Here is a 13,365-nt window from a genome sequence, read left to right on the forward strand (position 1 = left end):
ATATTTCAAATTTTTGTACTGCTGTCAAATTTTTGTATTGCTATCATTTACAGACTATTCTTCTGTCACATTCCTTTTCTCTTCATATCTCCAATATCTCAATCACACTCAAAATTCTCTATTGCTGTAATCACCATATCCACTTCTGCAATACTCTGTACCACGTCAGATACAAATACAGGTGTTGATGTTCCGCATCGATTTTCCTTATAACTTCTTGAACGTAATATAGGAATTACGTTCACTATTAATGTATTATGTAGTATAATTCATATTATTGTTTTTATGAGTTATGTTTATATATATTTTCTTTCATTAGGCACGTATTTAATACCAGCGCTTCCTATAGGTTCTTACTTTCTAAGGTATTATCCTAGAAGCAAAACCTATTACTGACATTCTACTATGCAATGCAGCAATTATATAAACATAATAATGCAAACACATAAACACAATACTTAAAACACGTAAACCACTAATACCTGGAGGTGCCTGGTGCGGAACGTTAGGTTCCCTAATAACTACGCCAGTGTGTCGGCCCCTAACTGTTCTACCGGAGTTGCTTCCACCTCTCTGCACGAAATAGGGGTTGGTTCTAATTCTGGAGGACGTACTGACGTAATCTGGGTGATACTCACGTCTAAAGTAATAGGGTCGTACCGGATCACCCGACCATTCATGCTCTGTTTCAATCCTACGGGCCATCGTAGTAAGCGTGCTGAAATGTTCGTCCACATGCTCATACAACTCATCAAACTGAGGTCCTAAACCCCTGACATACCTACGATTAATGGTTCTATTGCTTTCGTTCAGATCAGGGACTCCCTCTGCCATCCGCAGAAAATCAGTAGAGTACGCTCCGACAGTCAACATCCCTCTAGAAAAAGAACGCATCTGCCTTCTAACCTGATTTAGGGCTATATGCGCCTGACCGTTAGCTATGTCTGCATCTTCCCTCAAATTGCGGTATCTCCGCACACTTGACCAGAAATAGTCACCTCTGTATTCTTCGACATCTAACTCATCTAACTCTTCTTCTTCTTCATACTCTTCTTCCTGAGGATCTTCCTCTTCTGCTTCTTCTTCTAATTCTTCTTCTGGATCCTCCTCCGGTTCCTCTTCTTCGCTGTATTCTATTTCCGGTGAATGCACTCTGACTCTGCTTCTAGAAGAACTACCTACCTCCGACACAGACATAAAGCCATTTTGATATATTTCTGGCGATGCTCCATTATTTGCGTGGAATCCATTCTGATGGACCCCAGATGATTCGCCTACTTCGTTATGAAACCCGTTTTGAAATATAGGAGGCGCTTCCTCCCGTTCTTCCTCAGCATGCGACTGAGCTCCGTTTTGCCCAGACATGCTGAAAAGAAACAATTTCAAACGTAAGCGACCATCTGAGCCCATTTCACACGCAATTCCAGTATCAACTTATAAAATGCTGTAAACATTTAGCACTTAATTCAGCCACACGTAATTCGCAAGCATAAATCCACTTAATAATCTCCGCGTAAGTAATAAGCACTTAACCATCTCAATCGTTCATAATTTGCAAACATATAACCACCTTCTATTTCTTAGTGCACACAATGAATACTTAGTTACCTTAGTCATCCGTATATACAGATACTATTCACTTACTAACTTAATAGTCCTGGTTCGCGCGCGTTATAAAGCTTATTAACAATGCATATATCAATCAAATGCAGACAACTAGGGTCCGACTCATTGTTGCAGTAGTTCCTAGGTATACTTACTAACAAATTACTGCCAGTCAAACAGACAATCAAACAAATCTAGCAGTGGTAACTGGACCAAACTGCTCTGATACCAACATTGTCACGACCCAAAATATTGAGCCGCAACCGGCGCTAGGGAACGGAAGTGGTAGCTCCGGAACCCGTAGCAAGCCTAAAATCACAATTAATTTTTCACAAATAATATAAACAAACAGCGTAACACAACAAAAGCAAATATATAACATATATCAACATTTACACTAACTGCTCTGTTAACTGTTGAGGATAAACCCAACTTGTAATAGAGTGGACCTAAGTCCGAGTTATCGTACCCACAAGGAGTGAATTCAAGAGTGATTATCGATGAGAGTGATTTTAGTTGCTATTCAATTCGTTTAGCAAACATGAATATGGTTTACAAAGTATCAAAAGTCTAAAGGTAAACAACTACTAAACTTGCAATTAAACAAGATTGAACAATAAGGATTCAACTAAGGGTAAAAACGCTTGGAGGTTGCTAGTCATGCCAAAGTCATATCTAGGTAGTTCGGGTCAAGGTGATAGGAGCTTAGGTCGGGTCAAGCTATTCTACGGAACCAATTCCGCTCTCTCGAGCCGGAAGTGAATGAGTCAAAACTTGATTAACAATTCCGAAATCTAGTCCACTCTCGTGCTCATAGATTTTGATAGAGTTAATCGAGCCGACTAATCAAGCAAACTCCACAACCAAGATAGCCCTAGATCATGCTAATGCATCTAGGTCTAAAGCATGTACTCCCCTAGGTATAGTCTAATTAGTTAACTCTCGTCCTCCTAATTAAACCACATAGCAAAGAATAAGAGGCCAACCTATTCTAAGCATTAAGCTCAAGAAGCACAACAACCAACATCACCCATAAACCCTAACCTTAATCACCTATTTAATCAAGCATGGCAATCATAACAACCCCCAAACAAGGGGTTTAGCTACTAATCATCATCATGGAAAAACTAATTAAGCAATAATGAAGATTAGGCATAGAGTAAAGATTAAGTACCTTGGAGTAATAAATGAACCTTAAACACATGAACAAGATAATGAAGCTTCAATTAAAAGACTAATACTTGTATTTAATAAGTTTCCCAATATAGCAAAATCTGGAAATTAGTTTGAAGAACACCAAGAACTATGAAGATCCTTTACTACTTTTAGTAAGAACAATAAGAACAATGATTTAAAGCTAGAGAGAAAGTGTTGCTACAATAATGAGATGTCTAACAATTCTCTACAAAATCATGACATAACCTAAAATAGAGATAAAAGGGTTTTTATATGTTTACAAAAAAGGAAAGAAAAACATTCACTCAAGGAGTGTTTGGCCCAAAGAAGCAAAGAGAATCAAGCCTTCAAACATTTGAAATCAAATTTCCCCCTTTACACAAGCCTAAGCTCGAATCGAGCTTGATTTTTTGCTCCTCAAGCTCGATTCGAGCTTGAATTTCTGGAACTCAGAGTGGTGAGCTCGAATCGAGCTCCCTCTTGGCCTTGGTGAGCTCGATTCGAGCTTGGCATTACAGTTTCAGTTCCGATCTTTAAAACTTCATAACTTTGCGTAGAAATGTTTGATTGAGTCGATTCTTGAACCGTTGGAAAGCTTGGGACGTCTACTTCAACTTTCATGAAGAACACAAATTCATTTGAGGCTTCTAGCTGGTTCCAATTTTCCAATTAGTGCATAGGGGTCGGTTTTTCAGACTTGCAAATGAGCTTTCGCCTCTTTTCCGTCGACTTTTCCATCTTTTGTATCAAAATGCTTCCGTGATGCTCCAAAGTACCTGAAATAATAAAACATATAATAAGGCACTCGGAATACCATAAAACCGTGATAAATCGTAATAAAAGCATGCGGAAACGGCACCCTAAATAGGAGTAAAATACTCCTATCAAACCTCCTCACACTAAACCTTGCTTGTCCTCAAGTAAGAAATGAATCTTACTCGGAGACGCATGGTAGCTAATAACTTCAAACCCGCATATATATCATACACAATGTTCCAACTAATGAATTACCAAACGAATGATTCCCGACCTAACAACTAAGAGTGATGCAAACAAGTGAGAAATGTGATGTCAATGACATAAATTGATAGCATCAAGGTTACAATCACAGAAACATGCTTATCGACCATTCTATATTGAAAACTTGCTATCTTATGCGGGACGTGTATACAAATCGGATTCAAGCTACGTTGGGCACAACACGGCATAAATGTTCTACTACAAGCAATGGCGTATTCCTCACTAGATTTCACTCGCTCAAGATAACAAAGGGTATACAAAGAACACATGTAATAGTCACCATAGGCTTGCTCAAATTCCGGACTCCACTACTTAGTTCGGGTTTCGGCAACTATCAAATGGACTTTCAAGGGTTATAATGGGGCTAAGGGTTAGGGGTAGGTAAAAAGATAGATTTTTGCTAAAAGCTTAACTTGAATAACAATTGCACTCTTTTACTTGGTCTAGCTTGGAAATTTTCATACAAGTGAACTTTTTAACAAATGAGAACTTTTCATGCCTTTGTTTATTCTTTCTTTTCTTTTCTTTTCTTTTCTTCAATTTCTCTCTTTTTTCTTTTGTTTTCTTTTTCATGTTTTTTTATTTCTTTCTCTAAGGCATTAACTTATATTTTTAGCACTTAGTTCACTTTTTTCAATAGTTCATCAAGCTAGAGTTTCCTTATGTTTTTATATGAGTTATTTCAAGTCAAGTTAGGGTGTTTTAGAGGTAAAATTTTGAAAAAGGTTGATTTGTGTGAAAATTGTGGTTTAAACAAAAAATTTGGTTAAGGCTCAAATTGTGTTATCTAGGGGAAAAGGGGTAGGCTTTTTGAGTGGGTTGGAGAAGTGTGTAATCCTAATTGCCATTATCACCTAATTGCCAAAAACTCAACAATACAATCTTGCCCGGACATATGAGCAAATTCTAGGACTAAACATGCAAAACACAACAACAAAATAGGCTCGAAAAAACTCAAGACTTGGGTGTGTTTTAACCAATGCTAGAACTACAACAATCATGCCACATATGCCCAATTTCCTAAAATTCAACAATTTTACTACATACACATCATGTATCCGCATCAAGCTCGTTGGTCATGCATTTAAGGTCAATTGTTGCTAACAAGTGATTTCACCCTAATCTTATCAACTTATGTCATATAATTGGCATTTCACTAAGCAATCATCAACAACAATTGTTAGAACAAGAAAAACCATTCAATGATTCATTAACTAGAACATGACAATTGATATAATGCAAGTACTTGATCAACTTAGCTAACATGATACAAAATTAAGCTAAGGGTCATGCTCAAAGATTCGACCAAAATTCTCCTAAACAAAACATCAAAAACACACAAACAACTAAAATTAACAACGAAAAAGAAAAAACATCAAAAACAAACAATCCTACGCAACTACATTCAATTTTCAAACCCTCCTCACACATTTCGATGCAATGTCCTCAATGCTAAGAAATTAGACAAATAAAAATTGAATTGGAGTTGAGTTTAGAAAATCAAATCTTGTGTGTTCGATCATAAATGAAACACTAAAAATAAGTAACAAAATATAAATGACAAGAAAAGAAATCGAACCTCTTGGGAATGCCTCCCAAGTGCGCTTGTTTTAAGTCGAAAGCTCGACTATCGATCCTCAAAATCATGGAGGATCAAAAAGAGCGACTTGCTCGCGACTTTCATCGATCAACACTCTAGGATATGGTTTGCACCATTCTCCAAGCACCTTAAAAACATCTCCATTGGCCCCCTCCAACTCAATCAAATAATTATCCAATTTGCGCCGTGTTTTAAACGGCCCGCTCCACTTAGAAATCAACTTCCCTGCTTGTGAATGTGCTTGAGAGGTTCGAACTTGGACGTACTCACCAAAAGTAGCAACTTCCGTGCATATTTGTCTCTTGCTTGCGGTTGCTATCCCGTTGAGCTTCAACTTCCATGATGCCCAACGTCTTGATTTTCCCTTGCGTGGCTTGACATGAGGTGTTGTCTTGATTTTTGCACACACAACCTCGGGTTCTTTCATAGGAACCTCCTTCATAGGCACATGCAATGTGGGCTCAGTAGTATCAATCTTCATGCATTTCTCCTCCTCACACTTGCTTTTGCCATGCTTGATGTGAAACACCATGCTCTCATCATTCATTCTTAATGTTATCTTCCCCCCATTAACATCAACCAATGCTCTCCCCGTATTGAAAAAAGGACGCCCGAGAATCATGGGGCAATCTTTGTCGACCGCATAATCAAGCACAACAAAGTCCACCGGAAAGATGAACTTGCCCACTTTTACTAGCACGTCTTCCGCAACCCCGTGCGGTCTCTTGAGCGAATGGTCGGCCAATTGGAGCATCATGGAAGTTTGTTTTATCGGTTGGTTTCCACATATTTTCCTGAAAAGACACAACTGCATTAGATTTATACTTGCACCTAAATCGCAAAGACAATTAAGAGAAGTAGAAGTGCCAATTAAGCAAGGAATCGTGAAACTCCCTGTATCTTGTAGCTTGGTCGGTAGATTGCTTTGGATAATAGAACTACAACTTTCCGTTAGAGGAATTGTTCCGCCTTGTTCCCAACTTCTCTTGTTCATAATTATGTCTTTCAAGAACTTAGCGTATTGGGGCATCTCTCGCAAGGCATCCCCTAGGCTCATGCTTATTTGAAGTTTCTTGAATATTTCAAGAAACTTATGAAACTTTTCATTATCCGAAGCCTTTCTCAACCGGCTTGGGAATGGTACTTTAGGCACAAAAGGTGGTGGTGGTGGCGGCCTCACATATGGTTCTTCAATATCAATATCAATAGCCACCTCCTCACACGACTTTGGTAGCTCTTGACTAGAGCTTGCAACATCTATTACCACTTGAGGCTCAACCTCCACAATCATTGGCCTCTTGCCATTAGCTTTTTCAAGATCCTTATCATGATCAACATCAAGGACTCTACCGCTTCTAAGTTCCACAACTTTGATGGCTTTCACATGTTCTCTAGGATTGTTTTCCGTAGTAGAGGGCAATCCCCCTTGAGGTCTACCTTGAAGCGAAAGTGCCATTTGCGAGATTTGGGTCTCTAAGTGATGGATGGTGGAAGCTTGGTTCTTCTCCCTTTGCCTATTTTCATTGTGAAGTTGCCTATTTTCAACCTCCATCTTTTCAAATTTCTCCATCAATTTGGCAAGCATGTTTCCCTCATCCGTGTTCCTTGGTTGTTGGAAACCGGGAGGGTGTTGTGGTCTACCACCATAATTGTTCCCTTGGTGTTGGTTGTTGTGGTATTGACCTTGTGGTTGTTGTTGATATTGAGGTCTATTTCCTCCTTGAAAACTAGGACCCGCTTGGTTAGAGGCTTGAGCATTGCCTTGACCTTCTTGGTTTCTCCATCCAAAGTTAGGATGATTCCTCCATCCGGGGTTGTAGGTATTAGAGTACGGGTCGTTAGCTTGCCCTTGGCCTCCAACATAGTTCACTTGCTCACTCCAAGCTTTCCCCATGGCATAACATTCCCCACTACTATGGTTGTAGTCCCCACAATGCTCACATCCCACTTGAACATAGGCGACCGGTGCGTTTCTTGGAGCAACTTGTTTCTTGAGGGCATCCACTTGTGCTTGTAAAGAAGCATTAGTTGCTTTATGGCCTCCATTTCCCTCACTTGATCAAGAGTCATTACCGACTTTTGAGTAGATGGCGCTCTTCTATCAATAGGGCCCCAAGTGCTACTAACTATCGCCAACTTTTCCACCAATTCTAGCGCCTCTTCATACGTCTTTTGCATTAGTGATCCGCCCGAAGCCGCATCAATTGTTGCTCTAGTAGTAATAGTCGTCCCATCATAGAAGATTTGGATCACATGCTCTTTATTGAGCCGATGATGGGGGACACTCCTTTGTAAATCTTTGAAACGCTCCCATGCCTCATAAAGTGACTCCCCTTCAAATTGAATAAACTCAAGAATATCCTTGGTCAACTTTGTAGTCTTGCCATGAGGGAAATATTTGTTGAGAAACGCTTGAGCCAACTCCCTCCAATTGTGGATGGATTCATTGGGTAGAGAGTGAAGCCATAAGCTAGCCTTATCCCTTAAAGAGAAGGGGAACATTCTCAACTTGATTTGATCCGCGGTTATCTCATGAAGCTTGAACGTATTGAGTACACCCAAGAATTTGGCGATGTGCGCATTGGGATCCTATTGACTCAACCCGTAAAATGCACAACGGTTCTCTAAAAGTTGTATCGTACTTGGCTTGATCTCAAAGGTTGCCGCTTGAACCGGCATTGCAAAGCATCCAAACGTGGCATTATCCACATTCGGCAAAAAGAACTCGCCCAAAGTTTGTCTTGGTTGATTGTGCACTTGTGGATGCAAGTGGGGTCGATCATCCCTTGGGCGTTCTTGATGCCTTTGGCGATTCACATTCTCAAGTGGGGGAGGAGGCGGATAATGTTGTTCCGCTCCTTCCACTTGAGGATTGAACCGCTCACCTTCCTCATAATCTTCATTCTCATTTTCCATAATATCGGGTCTACGATTTTCTCGCCTCACACTTCTTTCAAAGCCCCCGAGATTTTCTTGAAACGGTTCTAGTGGAAGATTAGCCCTTCGTGTATTGTGCATACACTATAGTTGATATCCTACACAAACAACAACAAGCAAACCACGCGTAACCCGGAAAATAGCAAAAACAAACAATTGTAACAAAAACAGAAAATAAAACTAACTCGACCGAACTACAACTAATTTCAATCAATCAATAAACACTCGTCACTCCCCAGCAACGGCGCCAAAAACTTGTTGAGGATAAACCCAACTTGTAATAGAGTGGACCTAAGTCCGAGTTATCGTACCCACAAGGAGTGAATTCAAGAGTGATTATCGATGAGAGTGATTTTAGATGCTATTCAATTCGTTTAGCAAACATGAATATGGTTTTCAAAGTATCAAAAGTCTAAAGGTAAACAACTACTAAACTTGCAATTAAACAAGATTGAACAATAAGGATTCAACTAAGGGTAAAAACGCTTGGAGGTTGCTAGTCATGCCAAAGTCATATCTAGGTAGTTCGGGTCAAGGTGATAGGAGCTTAGGTCGGGTCAAGCTATTCTACGGAACCAATTCCGCTCTCTCGAGCCGGAAGTGAATGAGTCAAAACTTGATTAACAATTCCGAAATCTAGTCCACTCTCGTGCTCATAGATTTTGATAGAGTTAATCGAGCCGACTAATCAAGCAAACTCCACAACCAAGATAGCCCTAGATCATGCTAATGCATCTAGGTCTAAAGCATGTACTCCCCTAGGTATAGTCTAATTAGTTAACTCTCGTCCTCCTAATTAAACCACATAGCAAAGAATAAGAGGCCAACCTATTCTAAGCATTAAGCTTAAGAAGCACAACAACCAACATCACCCATAAACCCTAACCTTAATCACCTATTTAATCAAGCATGGCAATCATAACAACCCCCAAACAAGGGGTTTAGCTACTAATCATCATCATGGAAAAACTAATTAAGCAATAATGAAGATTAGGCATAGAGTAAAGATTAAGTACCTTGGAGTAATAAATGAACCTTAAACACATGAACAAGATAATGAAGCTTCAATTAAAAGACTAATACTTGTATTTAATAAGTTTCCCAATATAGCAAAATCTGGAAATTAGTTTGAAGAACACCAAGAACTATGAAGATCCTTTACTACTTTTAGTAAGAACAATAAGAACAATGATTTAAAGCTAGAGAGAAAGTGTTGCTACAATAATGAGATGTCTAACAATTCTCTACAAAATCATGACATAACCTAAAATAGAGATAAAAGGGTTTTTATATGTTTACAAAAAAGGAAAGAAAAACATTCACTCAAGGAGTGTTTGGCCCAAAGAAGCAAAGAGAATCAAGCCTTCAAACATTTGAAATCAAATTTCCCCCTTTACACAAGCCTAAGCTCGAATCGAGCTTGATTTTTTGCTCCTCAAGCTCGATTCGAGCTTGAATTTCTGGAACTCAGAGTGGTGAGCTCGAATCGAGCTCCCTCTTGGCCTTGGTGAGCTCGATTCGAGCTTGGCATTACAGTTTCAGTTCCGATCTTCAAAACTTCATAACTTTGCGTAGAAATGTCCGATTGAGTCGATTCTTGAACCGTTGGAAAGCTTGGGACGTCTACTTCAACTTTCATGAAGAACACAAATTCATTTGAGGCTTCTAGATGGTTCCAATTTTCCAATTAGTGCATAGGGGTCGGTTTTTCAGACTTGCAAATGAGCTTTCGCCTCTTTTTCGTCGACTTTTCCATCTTTTGTATCAAAATGCTTCCGCGATGCTCCAAAGTACCTGAAATAATAAAACATATAATAAGGCACTCGGAATACCATAAAACCGTGATAAATCGTAATAAAAGCATGCGGAAACGGCACCCTAAATAGGAGTAAAATACTCCTATCATTAACCTCGCGGGCTCTAGTTACCGTACCCTGTACGAACTGGCCTCGCGGTACTATATACATCAGTTAGTGTCTCAAAACATCACACCGGCATCTGGGGCCATGGATCATATACTAAACACGTAGCCTATCAAAATGCGTATAAAATAATGACAGCAGTTAATATATACAATCAAAATGAACTACTGTCTAGGCTACTATACTATCGACAAAGGACCACTACTACAGCATTCACAGAAGTCAGAAACTAACATATACAGCTGACTTCTGGACTTCAATATTGGCCTCTAGCTAAGTCCACAAGATAAGCACCTGAGAGACATCAAAGGTGAGGGGTCAGTATTTGGAAAAATACTGAGTGAGTGTGCATTTACTAACGGTATTATCATAAAAACATAGCATCGCATTTCAAGAAACGATAATATAAAACATATAAACATGTATTTGATCCGTACGAAACTAATATCCTAGCATGCGACACCTTTATAGAATAATCATTATCATTCAACCCAATCATAAATATCAATCGCGAGTCTAACTCGCTAGTGGCCCAGCCACTAGATACGGGGACTCCAGACTACACCTTGGCCGAGTACTCGTATCAAAAACCCAATCGTAAATATCAATCGCGAGTCTAACTCGCTGGTGGCCCAGCCACATAAATTTTATAATCATCAACAGCTCCCAGCTGTGTCAAGTCATTTCTCAAATGCAAACATACTAGACTGACTCGATACTGGTGATCACACAGCCTATTGACACCCAATAGGTAGCTAGTTTCTTCGGATCGCATACTAGTTCTCGTATATAGAAATTAAGTAAACATATAACATTGCAATCAATTATATATAATGCGATACGTGTAAACAGTATATATATTTATATAAAATAACTTTAATATATATAATACACGAAAGTAAAATGCAACTTACAGTGACCGCAATCCAAGAAATGATATGATCGATCTGATAGTACGCTCTCGCTAATCCGCTTCTACTGACTCCACTACTCGCTGACACGTCTGATAAATTGTAAATGATTAGACGTGTATCTTATACTTTAATACATTTAATACTTTTAGGTTCTAGGGTTTAGTTCTATTTTTAGCGTTATTTATGATCTCATTATTTCTTAATCAAAACTACGATATCTTGAACTCTGTTTCTCGTATTCGAAAAACGTAAAATATCCTTGACATTTTTCGTTATTATAGCTCACGTAAAACGTCGAGCTAAAACTTTACTTTTCAATTTATCGGGGTCCTTAATCGTTTTTAGGGTCTAGTATTCAAAAATGTTGATATCCCACTCAATTAGGGCTAAAAGCCCAATTAGGTCCCTACGGACCTACTGTGTGCGCTCGCACACTTCAGTGTGCGTCCGCACACTTGGGAGTGTGCGTTCGCACACCACAAGTGTGCGTTCGCACACTTGCTCAAGTGTGCGTTCGCACACTGCAAGTGTGCGTTCGCACACTTCGGTGTGCGATCGCACACCGAGTGCAGCTCACGCACAGCCCCGGAAACGTCGTTTCCGGGCTTCTCGTCGTGCTATCACTTGCCATACACACCAAACACTTCGTTCCCGACAAAACCCGTATTTTAGTTTTTCCAAAAACGCTAAAATCGAGTCTAAATCGATAAATTCTTAATTTACCCCAAAACCTCCATTTAACTCAAATTTCCACAAAATATCAAGATATTTACCTTGAAACGAAGCCCGGAATCAGTAGAGGATTGAATTCCGAAGAGATTGCCGCGAAAATCACGTGAATCGGACGTCGGGCGGCGAAACGGCGGCGAAACGACGATAATCGGCGATGATTCTCCAATTCTCTCGATCCTTCTTTCTGTTCTTCAATTCATATTTCCTTTCTTATATAATTTGGCTAAAAGCCCACTTTAATCCTTGTTCTTTTTGTTTCTTATCATTTATCCTTTAAACTTTTCTTTCCTACGATTTAGTCCATAACTAAATCGATAAACTCTTTTATTATAACTTATACGTATTATTTATATCCGATAAATAATACAAAATTCGATATTAACACTTTCCCGTCAAAATCCAATATTTCTATTTTCGATACAAAGTGGCTAAATTACCACTTTGGTCCCTATACCTTAGTTTAGACTTTTCTTGACATTCTTCCTTTTAATTCCAATTCTAATTTTAGAATTGAAATATAACCTTAGTTTCCGCCTAATTGTTTTTCTTAAAACCGACCTACTAAAATTCATTTATCTCGATTTTTATCAAAAGCTTTTCGATTTCGCCACTCCAGCGAATCTAAACTGGACACGTGGTCCAATTGGATAATTATACATTTTGGGGTATTACACTTCGGGTGCCGATGTCCTTACTTTTGATGACGGTGAATCCCAAATTAGGAAGAGCCTCTAACTTGCTAAGGTTGCAATCCTGGAGGAGGTTCCTTTAGAAGATTTCAGATGTTCTGAAGCTAGCTAATTGGGCAGAGCGACAAGAGATATTGGGTCTCTTGAATTTTGTTGTGTTAACTGAGTACATAAAAAATCTAACTATTCCTGAGGATATTAATTGGTTCGACAAGGAGACTGGTGCTGACTTGTCGAACTTGGCTTGCCTTTATGGCTATTCGGTATGTTTTTTCTTTACTATCGTTGCTTTTAATTCCTTTTTCTCCTTATTCCTCTTGTTTTGTCTTTTTAGACTATTCAGGCAATCTTGGTGTTGAATGGCTATCGTTAATTTTCCGATATAGACGTCCAACGGCTAAGTGATTTATTGGCCGAGGCGGAATTTGAGAAAGCGAGGCTAAAAGGGTCACTTGAAGAGCATGACTCGCTGCTCATGAAGTTGAAAGCTCAAAACGCCATCCATAGCCGCCAAGTGATGCTTATTGAGAAAATAATGCTGATTTAACACAAGCAATAGAAGCTCTTATCTCTACCATAACTCATGTTGGTGGTGAAAGAGATCAGCTGAAGACAAAAATGGAAAAACTTCATGATCGTTTGCTCGATAAGAAATCTTTCTATTCGGTTCTGATGAGCGAATAACGACTGGCCATTAGGAGTAGGCTTCGGGAGCAAAATCCCGACATAGATCTTTTAGGCGTTAATCATTTGGATCCTCGAGATTTAGC

General features: G+C 39.2%; 1 protein-coding gene and 1 non-coding gene across 3 annotated transcripts; one reads left to right on the top strand and one right to left on the bottom strand.

Annotated features, from left to right (window-relative positions):
• Positions 1-3,109: 3,109 nt before the first annotated feature.
• LOC126671575 (uncharacterized) lies at positions 3,110-10,204 on the bottom strand. Of its 2 annotated transcripts, XR_007639057.2 has the most exons (3): positions 9,355-10,204; positions 5,381-8,436; positions 3,110-3,557 (listed from the first exon to the last, which is right to left on the bottom strand). XR_007639057.2 is itself a non-coding variant. In XM_050365355.2 (2 exons), exon 2 carries the CDS (start codon positions 7,293-7,295, stop codon positions 5,445-5,447), a length of 1,851 nt encoding a protein of 616 aa, XP_050221312.1. In that variant the 5' UTR covers positions 7,296-8,436; positions 9,355-10,204; the 3' UTR covers positions 3,564-5,444. The 2 variants fall into 2 exon arrangements, 1 of the variants encoding a protein (XP_050221312.1); XM_050365355.2 differs by lacking the exon at positions 3,110-3,557 and having other exon boundaries at positions 3,564-8,436.
• LOC126676014 (small nucleolar RNA R71) lies at positions 7,668-7,774 on the top strand. The gene has a single exon (XR_007640192.1). It is a non-coding gene; the product is annotated as a small nucleolar RNA R71 (small nucleolar RNA).
• Positions 10,205-13,365: the final 3,161 nt, after the last annotated feature.

The sequence above is a fragment of the Mercurialis annua genome, linkage group LG3 (genome assembly GCF_937616625.2).
Source record: "Mercurialis annua linkage group LG3, ddMerAnnu1.2, whole genome shotgun sequence".
Lineage (NCBI taxonomy): Eukaryota > Viridiplantae > Streptophyta > Magnoliopsida > Malpighiales > Euphorbiaceae > Mercurialis > Mercurialis annua.

Coding starts and splice junctions, on each gene's coding strand:
- LOC126671575 (XM_050365355.2), bottom strand. CDS start 7,295: ATGGGGAAAGCTTGGAGTGAGCAAGTGAACTATGTTGGAGGCCAAGGG.